General features: G+C 44.1%; 1 protein-coding gene across 1 annotated transcript in view; it reads right to left on the bottom strand.

Moving 5' to 3' along the window:
- NUDT4 (nudix hydrolase 4) overlaps positions 1–15,680 on the bottom strand; it is a 36,779-nt gene that overhangs the window by 8,171 nt on the left and 12,928 nt on the right. Inside the window, exons 2-4 of the mRNA XM_066591521.1 lie at positions 5,481–5,591; positions 1,739–1,783; positions 1,229–1,313 (exon numbers count right to left, since the gene is read on the bottom strand). Of these exons, the coding sequence (XP_066447618.1) occupies positions 1,229–1,313; positions 1,739–1,783; positions 5,481–5,591 (241 nt within the window). The remainder of the gene's footprint in view (positions 1–1,228; positions 1,314–1,738; positions 1,784–5,480; positions 5,592–15,680) is intronic.

Genomic DNA, 15,680 nt, shown 5'->3' with positions numbered 1-15,680 from the left:
GCCATAAGTACCAACGCAGATGTGAAACCGGCCTTAAACCTTTCCTAACCTGTGAGAGTCTCTGCACCATCCTCAAGTGGGGCATCTTAAGGGTTACAGGCTACATCCATAGTTTGACGCTTTTTAGGTATTGCTAACAAACTGCAAACTTGCTGTACATCTGTGTGTAGAATATCCTCAGTGTATGGCAATACAAGCAATATGAAATGGATTTTTTTTTAAAAATCTTATCCCCACACCACAAGAGAAAAACAATCTGCAGTACAAATTGACGCGCAACACGGATTTTAAAGCTGCAGTATTGTCAATTTATGATGCAGACTCGTTGCAGATGTTAAAGTCAAAATACACTACAAATACAGATTTCCCACAGATCTGCACCAAAATCCACAGGTAGAGACAATTTCTAAGCCACAATAAAAAGTTGTGAAATAATTTAACATGAAAAAACCCTATATATTTCCCTTTTTCCTGCTTCCATGAAGAGCCTTGCACCCTCCCTCGTCAGTCTCCCCTGGCCACTGGTGATGTGTCATATAGACACGTAGCCATTGCAGCAATCACATGGGTTGAGATGTTATGACTGGAGGCCAAGACAGACCAGCAGGGGAACAGGCAAGACTTTATGGTAGCAGGAAGGGGGGAATACTTTTTAGGGTGGATTTTCGGCAGCAAATCCGCAACATGTAAACATACCCTTACATGTGCATCAACAATACAAAGGGACAATTCCATTTTCCTACATCAGATTACTGTAATGTCCCTGAAGCAAAGCAAATTTTGTGCAGACACTAAATAAGCAGGGAATGCTGGGGCATTTTAGCTCTGAATCCTACAAAACTGTGAAGGCAGTTCTAGTCTATAATACAGGCTGTGATTCAGGACCAGTAATATAATTATAGACTAAGTTTCTGATGATTTTCTATTAAAAGGGGTTATCTAACTTATTTACACTTTTTAGACACAGGGAACCTGTTCAGATAAACAAACCAAGTTGATCCTCACCTCTGGGCTCCCCGTGTCCAGCACCACTGCTCTGGGTCTCAACATGTTTACAGGCTGCAGCAGCCAATGACCGAGAGCTCAGCTCTACATCACAGACCAGACGCAGAGCAGCGGCGCTCTATATGTTGCTGTTGGGGAGCAATAAGGCAAGACAATCCTACAAGTGCAACTTGACAAGAGCAAGATTATCCTTTCATCTTCGTTAAAAGCGATCAGTACTTACCTATATTCACAGAATCTTCCCAGTCTTCTAGAACCTCAGTGACCGTCAGTACATACACATAAGTCCTATGCTTTCTATCTTGATTCTGCTTAAAAATGGAGAGAAAAAATAATAGTTTTCAGGGTGATAAACGTGTTCACATGTTATCCTAAAATATAATGGAAAAAGACTTGACTCAAAATAAAGCTCCGCTAAAATAAGTTGGACCTATAGAGTGCCAATTCATCAGATAATGAGCAACTTCATTAAAGTATATAAAATCTATCAGTTAAGTGTATAAACGGCTCATTATCCTTCCGCTGCACAGCGATAACCACTTCACAGACAGAATAGCACACAAACATGACCCCCATCTCCCATATTCAGCCTTATAATAGAATGGGAAGCCACTTCATTAGTCAATATGAAACGGGCAGCAATGAGCATTACAAGTGGTATTTTTCCCCAGTAATGTCAATCTATAGTTCCAGGAAATTGAAGTCTATGAAAATACAATTAAAGAGCACTCACCTCAAATATTCCCAGAAGTCTACCCAATTTCCCCTTTACACCAGCCTGTACAGAGAAAAGAAAGCCTTTAAAAATCAAGAAGAAAAACAATTGACATCACCTTAAATAGGACACCTTTTAATTCCAAAGTACATAGGAGCTATTGGGGTTAAGTAAGACATCATGGCCGTTAGCCCTTTCACTCTAGTGCCTTAAAAGACGACCTGTCACGGTACACTAAGCGGGGCTGGCTGCTTGGCTCTGCCGCCCTGCTGACTATCCCTGGTCTGGTTTTTCTTTTATCCTCTCCTCCCTTCACCCACGCAGACTCTTCTGAAGTCCAACGAACGATGCTATCAGTGTGTCAACTGAGCACTTCCTACCATTTACTGTCAAATGGGCGACGTCAAAACATGATTGACAGTCCGACTTGACCTACTGAAAGTGAGCATTGAGGACCGCCTATTTGACACAAGGACAGCACCGGGAGCCGAACCCAAGAACCACCCATCTGGGCAAATGGAGGCTAGTATTGGAGGGGCACCACTAGGGATAGAGTCAGCAAGTCCACAGCTGCAAAGCCATGCAACCAGAGCTGTTGACTTATCAAGTGACAGATCCTCATTAACCCTTTCCAATCCAATTTGTATCCTGGTTTTCCTAGGGGGCTTACTCTCTTTCTGTTTTACAACGGCGCTCTCTGCTGGCTAAAGCCAGTACTGCATGGGGTGACACATTGGATAGGCTCCAACAGCAGAGAGGCTGGCAATATACAGTAAGAGAACCCCAACGGACGTCTTCCAACATCGAAGCTGTACAGCTTTAAATCATAATGTCTTCAGAGGTCAGACAGTGGATTGGAAAGGGTTAAATGCCAGTTTACAAATACTCAAATCATACATGCAGTTTGAGCCAAAGCCAATCACAGAAAGTGGCCGTGTTCTGACCACAGATGCAGGATAGAACATAATAGGGCCCCCTGTGATAAAATAATAAACTAAGCTATACATACCTCTCTGCCACCACCGAGATCCAGTGCTGCAGTCCACCGTTTGTGACGGATGATGTCACAGGAAGTCAGGTGATGGCCTGTTCTCCTGGCATTGGAGCTCATTGGCTGCAGCAGTCACCCGATTTCCAGCGACATCAGTTACAACAAATATCAGGACCAGAGAAGGGCTGCAGTGCTGCATCCCGGCAGAAGGGCAAGTATAGTTCAGTTTATTTTAATACAGGGGCCCCCTATAGGTTGGGTTCCCACAAAGTGTATTCCCAGCGGAAATCTCGTGGTTTGGCTGCAGCGAAAAACTGAGATTTCCGCCGGCAAAGTGCTGCTTCAAAACCCGCGGCACTTAAGCCTCGCGTTTTGGAGCGGCTTGGCCACATGCTTTTCCATTGCGGACGGTGCTCCCATAGAGGAGAGCGCGGCCACAACGGGGAACAAGAAAAAAAAAAATTGGACATGCTGCGGCCGGGGAATCTGCAACACAACGCCGGCTTCTGCCGTGACAGATTCGCCGTCCCGTGTGGACGACATTTCAGAGAAATCTCGTCCACATGGCTGGCTAATCCCAGGATTAGCCACGGCGAAATTCCGGACGGAATCTCCGCGGCAAATCTGCCCTGTGTGAACCCAGCAATAGAAACAGTGTTGTCCAGTAACCCCTTGCAGTTTGTAAAGGTGTCTATGCACATCAGGAGTTCATGGTTGAATGAATGCTAACTCACATGTCCAGTATGAATGATTGTAATGAAAATATCAACTGAAAAGTCCATTTTTCTCCATTTATGAAATTATGATATTTTTAAATACAATTAAACCTCAATTCAATTAGTGAAATATTTCACTAATAAAAAGGACTACTTATTACTGTTATATAAATATTGTTAATGTGCATCAATCCAAGAGGCAAAATACCTGGAATTATTTAAATTAAAAAAAAGGTCTCCCCCCCCCCCCCCCCTTCCCCTGCATTAATTACAACTCTCAGCCGTACAGGATACAAAATAGCATAAGGCAGCTGTAAACTCCGTAACCTTGTCTTACTATCTTGAAACTGCATCCACGTTTTGTATATCCTCTGAATAATCTGAAAGGGCAGCTATAGGATGACTGTCCAGTTAACACTTTCATTTCTCTTGCTTTTTTTAGAATAATGTTCCGATCTTTATAATGCAGGAGTTTTATCAATAATTTTTTTTTCTAGTTCAATAAGGGTCTCTGCTTTTATCTTAGAAATGTTCTGCAAATTGTGTCTTATAAATCCAACATCCTCTTTCAGCCAACCATTCTCAGAGAGAAGCCCAAACAGTATTGCTTTTAGTTGCAGCCACAAAAAGATGGCTTAGAGTACATTTGCTGTGTATATTGTTTTGCATATCACTAGCTTGTGCTGAAATGGCCAGCATAATTGTATTTGCAGAGGCAGATGAAGTATATAAAAAAGGGCCCATGCTTACCCTTCTCTGCAGAGTGAGAATGTATTAGAGTCCCATCACAGGTGGCAAATACAGCTGTAACTGTTTCATGAGTATTTCTTACTGGGGTTGTAGGAGACGTTGAGTGAGCAAATTCTGCCAACCTGTTGGTTGCACCATGGCATTTTTCAGCAAAAGTGATCAGAATGTTGATCATGCGGAACGCACAAAACATGCTCAATATTTATTATTGCTTCCAATGTTGCGTGGGCAGCCTCATGGTGTAAAGTATTCACAGATGCCTGCGACTGAGCAGCATCATGAAGCACATGTGTACCGCCGGCTTCTTTCCTAGTCATGGCAACTTAAAGGACAGACGGGCCTCGTAACAGATCACCTCTGCCATTTTTGCTCCTCCACAACAGGAACCATGGTGCAATACAACCAAAGGCCCAGGGACCAGTAAGGCAGTCAAAAAGCAGAGTCAAAAAACACAGCCTCGAAAAGAAAACCAAGCTAGGAAGCCAGCATAAGAGGTGGGAGGTCTACTCGTGTGTCAACTTCTCACATCACGCTCTAGGCCGCATCCCCAAACTCAGCTAATTGTAATACCAAGCTACAGGTATAAGCTACATTTGCTCAACAGTCCTTCACCAGAATGACACTGAGCAAAGCATGAAAGTTTTTTCTTTTATGGGAATGTTCATTCAAAGCAAGATCGTTCATGAGCAAAAGATTTAGTATTTTTTGGTCCGACTTGCAGATAAAGATTTCATTCATGGCCGGCTTCTTTCTAGATGAGGGCTGTATGTCATTGGTTGGTCCAAATGATCATTTGTTGTTAAATTTCACTTTGCTTTGGTTGAAAGTGTCCATTTCTATTAATGTTATTCTAATGCGAGTTGGCACCTTAAGAGGTAACTCTTTTAAGAAAGGTCTTGTTTTGGTGGAACACTGAAACACAATATGCTGGCTTTTCTTAAGTTAATAGACAACTGATTTATCAGCAGTCTCAGTATTAGCTTATCCAATTCTAAACAAAAAAAGGGCAATCTGATCAAGGTCATGCTTGTGGCGGATGCAGAGTATTAACCACTAGGGAAAAAGATCTTGATCTCTCTATTGCTGCTGTAATGTTTCTCTTCATTTATTATTGTGGTACGGGTCAACAAACCCTTTATCTGAACAATACCAACTCATGGAGTCAATTTTTTCAGTTTTTTTTAATCTTTCATGGCCAAGGAAATAATAAAAAAATAAATTATCAGGTGAACATAGCCACATACTTTCACAACACTCCAATAAAGAGCAATGCAAAGATAAGGCAAATGGTTTTTTATGATACCTCTTCGTACACTTCTCTCACTGCAGCTCCACCGGGTTCCTCCTCTGGCTCCATTCCTCCACCTGGTACAATCCACTGATCCGGGTAACGACTGCTACTGACCAGGAGTATCTGTAGGATTGGAAACACATTGCAACATTGTAATTCCTAACTGGTGCACACATTTGCTTACTCTACCCTTCAAAAATTTTTAACGAAGGACGCAGTTCTTTGAGGCCTTAAAAAGACTGCAGTTTTTTTTTTATTGGCCTATTCCAAGAGCAATCACTCCCCCCCACCCCCCAATCAATATGGCAACATTTTTAACTTAACTTTCTATGATAAAGGGGGGAAAGCCTACTTTTACACACTTATCCTGTGCACCTAATGGTACACAATTTAAAGACTAAGCTGGGCTCGCACAATTGTAAACTTAGGGGGGGGGGGGGGGGGGGGAATTGGGTCACGCAGTGCTTTTAAGCAAAGCGACAGCGCATATATATACACAACGCCCATACAAGTCCATAGAGAACAATTGACTCTCGTGTACATACACAGCAAAATCGAACATGCTGCGCTCTTTTTTTTGCGCTCGTGTTAAGCAATTCTAACACTAATGTGAGCGGAATGTCGTAACGCAAAATAAGTGAGTGCCTGCGAGTTACTGCATATCACACAGGCGTACAGCGCCCGTGTAATACATGGTAATCATACGCCTGTGTGTCAGTAAAATTATGGCAACAGCAAGTTTGTATACTTTGCTTTTTTTTTTTTTTAATACACAGTAGAAACCTTTTTCAAAAACAATCTTGTCTGTATTGCCACATTACGGAAGGCGTAAAACGTATTTTTCTGTCAGAGCTATATGAAGGCTTGTATTTTACAGGAGGAGTTGATGCTTTCATAGGTACATAATTATCTTTAATAGCTTTTTATTTCATGTTTTTTGGGAAACTGGATGACCAAAAAAACTAGCAATAATGGCAGTCTTTTTTCTTTAAGTTGGTTCACTGTACAGGTTAAATAATTATTGTATAGTTCGGGTCACGGACATAAATTTTTTTGTTTATTACATAAAGCATTTATTGGTAAAGAGTTTTCTTTTTGATACTGAACTATTTTATTCTCATTAGGGGAACTGAATGCTATATGAAGGAGTTATCCCCTATCCCTGCATCAGGAGTTGTGCAGCATACTTCGAAAAAAAAAAAGAAAAAAAAAAAAAAATTATATATATATATATATATATATATAGAAATGCACCAAACTAGAGCAGGCACTGTTCGGAAAGCACAGCGTTAGAACCGCCTCGCTCAAGGGCTCTTTTGAGAAGCGCCATTGAAATCAACGGAGCAGTTTTACAGTGTTTTTAGTGGGCGCTTCCAACGCCGCACTAAATGCTGTTAAAAACCGCTTATGTGAGAGCAGCTTTACTGCTGACAACTGGTACTGGTGTATCTTGTCTCCACCGGAACTAGGGGTGGAGGCATGGGTTGGCCTGGCTCACTGACAGATGACACCCCCACCAGAGGATTGGCTGATGCAGGGAACGGCCAGGAGACTCCCCCCAGCAGTGGATTGACAGATACAAGTGTACTCTCCGCGTTAACCTCCTGCCTCGTGTAAGTGTCCCACTGTCGGCTCCTCTGACTTTGCCTGCCCCAGCTGTGGATTGGCTGCAGCACTCTTGCCTTACTGACAGGGGACCGTCCGTACCAGCTCCTGGAGCAAGTCCTGAAGCACCTAGGAAACAAGGGCCAACAACTCCAGGCAGACAGGTTGTGGAGGACGAGGACGACATCATGCATCGGACAGCAGCAGACAAGGCCCATCAGCGGCAGCCAGACAGTTGGCGTAGTACTAGGAGGACAGCAGCTCGTGCAGTATGAAGATGAGCAGACTGCCAACCGTGCGAGTCTTCAGTCCCGGCATGCACCCCGCCCAACACCTGCTGCTCCTCCCCCCTGGCAGTAGTCTCCCGGGTGTGCTCCGCTGCCGTCCTACGCTGTGACTGTGCGCTCTGTGTCAGTGGCAATGTAAGAGGACTCCAGGAGACTGGAGGGAAACAGCCGGTAATACAGCAGGCAAAGTCAGAGGAGCCGGCAGTGGGACACTTACATGAGGTAGTAGGGTAACAAGGCTGGAGAGCACACCTGCATCAGCCAATCCACTGCTCAGGGCATCTCCTGGCCCTTCCCTGCATCAGCCAATCCACTGCTGACGGAGTCTCCTGGCCCTTCCCTGCATCAGCCAATCCACTGCTGAGGGCGTCGCCTGTCAGTGAGCCAGCACAACCTATGTCTCCACCCCTAATTCCAATGGAGACAAGATACACCAGTACCCCAACAACCACTTTAGACCTCGCAGGATTAGGACCACTAGTTCACCAGCCTATGCCATAAATGTACGCCATGGGGTGGAAAAAAAGATTTCCTTTGGATGAATGGCTTGTGCCTCAAACAAACTACCTGATCTAAAAGGTCAGCATGACCGAAAGACCTTCTGAAGGTGGTGGCACTACACATTAAACTGACATCGGCCGCACCTTTTGATATCAGAGGGACCAGACGACCATCTACATGTATAGAAGTGCGGCCATATTCCACCTGTGTGAAAGGTCCCTAAACCAACTGACAGGAAGACCGTGCGTCCGATGCCAAGTCGATAGCAGCTGTCAGTCACAAATGAGACATGTTGGATATTTTTAGTTGTGTCTGGAGTGCGGTCATGTTCATAGTTACGGGCTCGGCCATAATGCCAGCTGGTCACTAGTGGGCAGGAAACACTGCTGTCATCTCACCAATATTACGATCTACCACCTAGTCATAGATTGGAAGCAGACTGCAATCACAGTGCACTTAGTCAACATCTCATTGCTAGAATGATGATCTAACCAGATAACTAACAAACTACTCATGTATATGCGGACGGCATTAGTAAGCACAGCGGGTTACATGAGGATTTCTACACATCATAATTTAAAATTATGCAAGTGAGCTAGATGCAGAAAACAGCGGAGCCCGCGCTGCTGAAGTCAGTCAATGGGGCCAGAAATTAATCTCCAGTAATACAGGTCAATATCCGGATAGTGTACACAGTGCTGAAAAAGGGATGCAGCACAGATTACATCTACCAGGCCATGCAGCAATGTTACTGAACAGGGGCATAGTTAGAAGAGTAGGTGGGGTGAGGAGGTGGCCAGGAAGGGGACATTACACATCCAAAATGTATCAGCCAAGATTTTGGAAGACAAGAATCAACTTAAAGCGACCCTTTGGTCCAGAAACAAATATGGCCACACCAGCTTCTCTGACTACCTGGTGCACATTTTGCATTACTATGCATCATCAGTCTAAAGGCCCATTTACATTGATAATCGTTCAGATTCTTGCTGAATCGTGGGTATCTGATTAACCACCATTCAGTGTAAATGCCGGGACAATCTAAACAATGAGCATTAATTTGTGTTGGCTTTTAGATCATGCAAGCATATTAAAACAAAACAAAAAAAACAAACAAAAAAAAACACAACACACAACGATGACCAGCCTGTGTAATGTCAGTCGTTCATCCAAAAATGATGGCCTGCTTACTGTGAATGTAGGCAGGTGGGCCAGAATAATCTCCAGCCCCCTGTGTCTCTATTTACTGAGGGATCCTCGTGTCAGTGTGAAAGCTCAGGAGAGCAAGGAAGACTGTCTGGGCACTTCTGTGCCCAACAATAGTCCCATGTGAAAGGACCCCAAGTCACTATACACTTGTCCTGTGAGTGGCACTAACCAGTCACATCAGCAAGTCATGCCTGACTACCTAATGCACTCACGGCATCAAAAGTGTCTGTCCAGGACAGAAGGGTCGCTTTAACTAGGAGAATCAGCCATTTAGGATTAATGCACATGGCCGGATTTCCGTGGCGTTTCACTGCAGCTATTAGGTTCCATTGAACCTAATAGCTCAATATACATGCTGCGGAATTCTGCAGCATGAAATTACCCGCAGCTTGTCCCATTTGCTGCGGGTACACGTGCAGATGGGGCGGGGACCGCCGTAACTGACTCCGCTGCGATATTCCGCTAGCCCGTCACGGCCGTGTGCATAAGGCCTTAGGATGTTGTTGAGTGACAATTTACAACATATGTTGTCACTGATATTTTTTTAAACAGTTTGGGCAATTTAAGGGACTGCATTTCCTTAATTTTTTAGGAACCAGGGAAAATGCATCTCTGCTGAGCACTGAACTTAAAGATGCTTTTAAACCCCACTAAGTATAGTTGGAGTGAATGATGCCAGAGTTCGTTCGCGCAGCCGGCTTATACAGGCAGATGAATCATCCGCTTGTTCACTCTTGCTGTATAAATGAATATGAATGACCGCTCATCGTTCCGTTTAAACACTGATCATTTATGCTTGCATGAAAAACGATGAGCGAACGAATATCATTCAGCGTTTTTACATTGAACATTTATCCTTCATCTTTGCGCATTTCAACGATTTTTGGAACGCTCATTTTTCTATGTAAAAGGCCCTTAAGAGGTTCTAGGCTCGTAGGCCAAGTTTGGCCCGTAGAGTCTACTAAACAAGAGGCTAAAAAAGCCCATGTTAACTGTATAAAAGCTGCACTTCAGCAGCAGGTACGGAGGCTGCTCATAGCAATCATTTACACACTACACAATTCTGAGCCTTGAACCCGAATCTTGAGCCAAATCAAGATAAGCCTGCGTATTGAGTCACTTACTCATGACAGCATGGAATGCATGAAATGTGCAAGTGCCGGCAGCTTCTGTTAATCTTTAATACGAGGGATTTTACACAATGGAAAAATATTCAGAACTGTAAATGAAAACGCTGACAATAGAAGAAGTAAGGAGTCAAAATTGTTCCAAGCAGCAGATATACCTGCATTGTAACAATTTGATATTCTGTTAAATGCCACTGCTGACGGTAACATTGTATTTAGGCTCAGACACCTGTGCTACAGACTATGGCCCCCTCACTGACACCAGTAGTCTGACAATAGGTTTTTCTCATGGAGTCTGCCATAAGACATACCTCTATACGACAATATTCCCCTAGACACACATGGCAGGGTCACACTGACTACAAGGCAGATCTGCAGTCAGTGTACCTCTACGGAGGGGATACATTTTACCTTCATGCCATTTCATTCCCCGGTGTTAACAATCAATGCCTTTTGTCCTACACTGAACAATATACCAATAAAAAGCTCTGTTAGATGTGGAGAGAAGCAAAAATACAAATACAATGTCCTAGTTAATATTTAATGCAATCCCATCCACTTGCCTGTGCCTAAAGTTGTTCCAGAACTCGGATGTTGACGTAAGGCCCTTTTACACAGGAGGATTAGCGTGCAACCATTCGTTAGATCAAGTGGTGCGCATGATCATTGTGACGCGTGAACGCAGTGAAAGATCAATCAACAATAAATCGCAGATCAGATCTTTCAAGCAGACCATAAAATCCTTGTTGGTCTGACGGGATGCTGTGTAAGCAGGCCGTACATCTATTACTGCGAATGGAGGCGGGTGAGCCAGAATGATCTCCTTGCCCGCTTCTCCATTCACAGAGCGATGATCGCTGGGCAAATGTCAGCGCCCAACAGCCATCCCCTGTATAGTGCCCATAGGTGACAGGGTTTTATAGGCACACTGTGCTATAGATCAGCATTGCCTTTTTTTTTTTTTTTTTAAAGAAAACACAGAACAAAAACAAGAAAGTGTATAAGTGAAATCTCCTGCTTGCATCATGAGGTTCAACATCGGTGCATGCGCAAATGACCTCTGTGATTCTGCCCAAAGAAAGGACAGTTTATCCGCTCATGTTCCGGTATCCAACCTCCCTGCGCAGGCACGAGACTCCACGGGAGGTGCGGATGGCGCCTACTACATCACCCACATCAGAGGCTTCAGCTAGCAGACAGTCCTGCTCGCCCACCAGACCACTCTGCCTCATTCACATGCCACGCCGGAGTTCACTACTCAGGAAATAGCAAAGGAGAGAATGATACTACATCATTCTACTGCTGTCATTAGTTCACATTGATATAAACTGTTGACGAGTTCCCTTTAAGTGACATATACAAGACCGTACATGATGGTGTTAAAGCATGTGGGTAACAAATGATGTATAGTGATATACACACACTGTCATGGCAACTGAAACTTCCACTTTCCTCCAAAGCCACCCATATGCAGCCAGCAGGTGACACTCTTGCTTAAGAAATCTCCAAGTATGGTACACTGACCGGGACCAAGGGAAAGAGCCTAATCACCTGTCTATGAAAGATTCAGCAATTATAATTAATTATATATAAATTATAAATATATAAATAAATAATAATTAATAATTATTAAGATACACAACTTTCACAAAATCCCCTACCACCCATTACTTTAAAAAAAAGTAATAGGAAATTACCAAAATTACCTAATAGCGAGACACTAATCAAAAATAGTAATTATGTGTAAAAGGAATGCAGTCTGTCAGTGTGTTCAGTCCTACAGAAACTGAGGTTTACACTTCCAAAACTTCTGTTATGAGCTGAAGGATTAAGTAAAGTTCACATTTTACCCAACAAGCTTTTTACCAAAGTGAGTAAGATGTGAGGAGTGTCCCCCGGGCGTGCCGCCACAACACAGACACTGCTACATGGCTGGGGCCCACAAAGCCGACAACACAGGCAGGAATTCTGACAACTTTCTATGGATCCTTCCTGTGACACTCATTAGTCTACTTCTATTTGGGGAAAGCTAACAGGAAGTTTCAAGCTAGCCCCCAACAATAGATAGTGGCAAACCACCTTTGTCCAACATTACCCAACGTGTCCGATGCGGTTCAAGGAGGTTCGTACCAGTCACATCTACAATAGAGACAGACACAAAAACAGCACACCTACTTATTACAGCACTGAGGGAAAGACCAGAGGATAGATATAAAATCAAGCACTTAGAAGTTGTGATTTTGCTGTAAAACTCGGCATGCAGTTACATCTCAGGCAGATGTAAAATAATTAGAGTTGTGGGGTGATTAGCTAAACAGTCTTGTCACCGGAGGCCCTAAAAGTGGTCCCCCCCCCCCCCCCCCAGGCCTATAAAAAGGGTCTCAGAGACTACTTGTGTGTAGTGACTTCTTCCGCCTGTGTAGAGCTTGTTGATCACTAGGCGCCTCTATGATGCAATCAAAGATTTCGCCAAGTTAACAATTTAATGTGGAGGGGGGCATTATTGGAATATGAGAAGCAGGATGGTCATATCAACAAACTACCCACCACCTGGGCCGTTCTCAGACCATTAGGTGATGTCGGGACCAATGGCTATGTTAGGGCACACACACAAGGTGGCCGGGCTCAGGATGCCCTTGACAGGTCCACCAAGCACAAGCAGCTTCAAGTGTTTCATTGACAGCCCTCCAGAGACAGGTGGCACCATCGGTACAGGCTCCTGTGTCTATCAGATCCATTTCCAGGCACTTGGCTGAAGGACATTTGGTCTCATGGTGCCAATTACATATACTGCCTTTCACACCCACCATCTCCCCCATTTTTAGTGGTGTTGTGAACGACTAAACAATTGCCACGGGGTGGAACTGAGTTGTCTTCAGTAACAAAACAGGCACTGAAGACAACCGTGTTCATGTCTGGAGAGCTAGAGCCGAGCGCCTCAATCCTGCCTTTGCTGTGGAATGGCACACTGCCCCCTGCTGGTGTGATGGTTAACATTACGTGTAACCTCAGCTGGACATGAGCAGTCTACAACATATTAGCCAACTAAAGGGAAGTGCTATTCAGGCCTATGACATAAGAACCCCATACATATAGATGTATCCAAGAAAGTATCAGCGCTGCTATGAATCAGATCTCTTTTTCCCCCCTTTTTAGACTAGAATATAAATCTGGTTTCTAACAAAGCCCTGAACTGGTTACCTGGCAAAAGTTTGGTAAAATGTCTAAAACTCAAGCCATGTGATTCTCCTATACGCCAATAACTTTGAGGCATCATTGCTTCAAAGTCCAGGTGGCTGGAGGCCTAATAAAAAACGTAGATAACGTTTCCTAGGATACTCTATAGTCTTTAAAAGCCGAAAGCCGTGCCCTGTGATTGGCTGCAGCGGCAGATTTACCAACGTCAGTCTGACCACAGCCTGTAAACGTCACCAGGGACGTAGGACTTGCGGCGAACACGAAGAAGACAGTTTCAGCTCTGTTATATTTTGGCCATGGGAATCTGTGTTTTGAGAAAAGTTATCCTGGACAAATCCTTTAAGCCTGCGCTGTAAATATACAATGGTGCGGTTTTAAGTACCAGGATAGCCACTGTAAATAACTGCTTAAAGGGATTGTCCTGTTACTTTTCGAAACTTTAATAGCTGGTGCAGATTTGTGAAAGTAGCACCATACAAAAGTCGGAATGGCTTGTGACTCCGTAGTAGGCATCTGCTCTACATGGCCACCCTTTATCCTCTTGTACATGCCCCTGCTGTGTGCATGGAAACTCCTGCTAAGGCTACACACAGGATGGTCCTAGAAGGGTTGTCCAGTTACTTTTTGAAATGGCAGGTGCAGATAAGAAGTGTGAAAATAAATACAGCAGTACTTACCTGTCCTCAGCGATCAAGCATGGCAACCCCACAGTTGTCCCAGTGTCAGATAACAGGCGATCAGTGTCTACCAGAGGCTGCAGCATCACCATGCTCTACTCCTGGCATCACAGCACCCAGGACGTGAGCACCGATACTAGAAAGGGCGGCAACACTGCTACCTCTGATTAGCAGGCAGCGATCACCCGATTTCCACAGTCAGAGACCAGGACAACAGGATGCAACATTGAATCGCCAAGGACAGCAAGTACTGCTGTGTTATTTTCACACATCTGCTCCTGACATTACAATTTTCAAAAAGTAAGTCTGACAACCTTTTAAAGGACCACCCACATTATAAGAGTCTTTGTAACCTTAGGATTTGGTGTACACAGCAGGGCCATGTGAAAGGGAATAAGGGGTGGCCCATGGATGTCTACTACAGAGTCACAAGCCATCGCGACTTCTGCTGTATGGGGCTCTTCTAGTGCCATTTTCCAAAAAATTTTAAGAGGAAAACCCCTCTGAAATACGGTGCTCAGTGGAGCATGGCACAGTTTTGCTCTGCCATTTATATGACATAAGCCCCCCTGTCCGTCTGGATAAGATTAGTAGTGTCGGGGATTACACTCTGGACCCATACATTTTATGGGCACTTTATTATGCTTCCATACAAGTTTGAAGATATAGAGTGATGTTATATAGCCGCATGTATTTAAATAGTCAAAAAGACATAGGTCACCATATCTGTAATGCTAGGAAACAAACAGTGCTGAAAAATTACATTTGTGACTGTTCTTAGATGGCCATATGCATTCAATATATTTTGGCCAAACCCACAAATTTTGGCAGATTCAGCCGATCACATGTATGGGGGGGGGGGGGGCGACCCGAATCCCTGTCTGGATCAGCATCAGGCACTTGGATTTCAACTACCTGATGCTTTTGTTATTGGGGAGAGAAGATGCTGCAGAATAGTCCGGCCGTTGCTTTCTCCCCTCGGAGCACGTGGACACTCAGCAGGAGATGCAGAATAGTCGGGCCGCTGCTTTCACCCCTCTCAGAGCACGTGGACACTCAGCTGGAAATGCAGAATAGTCCGGCCGCTGCTTTCACCCCTCTCAGAGCACGTGGACACTCAGCTGGAAATGCAGAATAGTCCGGCCGCTGCTTTCACCCCTCTCAGAGCACGTGGACACTCAGCTGGAGATGCAGAATAGTCCGGCCGCTGCTTTCACCCCTCTCGGAGCACGTGGACACTCAGCAGGGGCAATTATACAACTGTATACCACACGGTCAAAGGAGTATTCAACAGACAGCTGTCTAATGTGTCTGTCCAGCCTTATTCTACTTCGTGATCCATTGCACTTGCAACAGTAAGATACAGTACTGTATGTGGTCTCCATTATACACAATAGACACAAGATAAAAGTATAATGAGAGAAGTCTCAAAACAGCCGTTTACATTATTTTCCGCCATTTTACAAATGGCATTAATAGAATGGGTTTTTTTGTTGTCACACAAAGTGGCGCAAGTCTTGCTTATAGTTGTCTAAACTTCCTCTAAATTTTATGAAATGTTGCAGTGTATATGACAAAACTCACAGCAGTTTTCTGGCAAGAAATAGA

This window comes from Eleutherodactylus coqui, chromosome 2, assembly GCF_035609145.1.
Source record: "Eleutherodactylus coqui strain aEleCoq1 chromosome 2, aEleCoq1.hap1, whole genome shotgun sequence".
Lineage (NCBI taxonomy): Eukaryota > Metazoa > Chordata > Amphibia > Anura > Eleutherodactylidae > Eleutherodactylus > Eleutherodactylus coqui.
The sequence above is the reverse complement of the archived record's forward strand: the minus strand, read 5'-3'. Positions and strand labels throughout refer to the sequence as shown.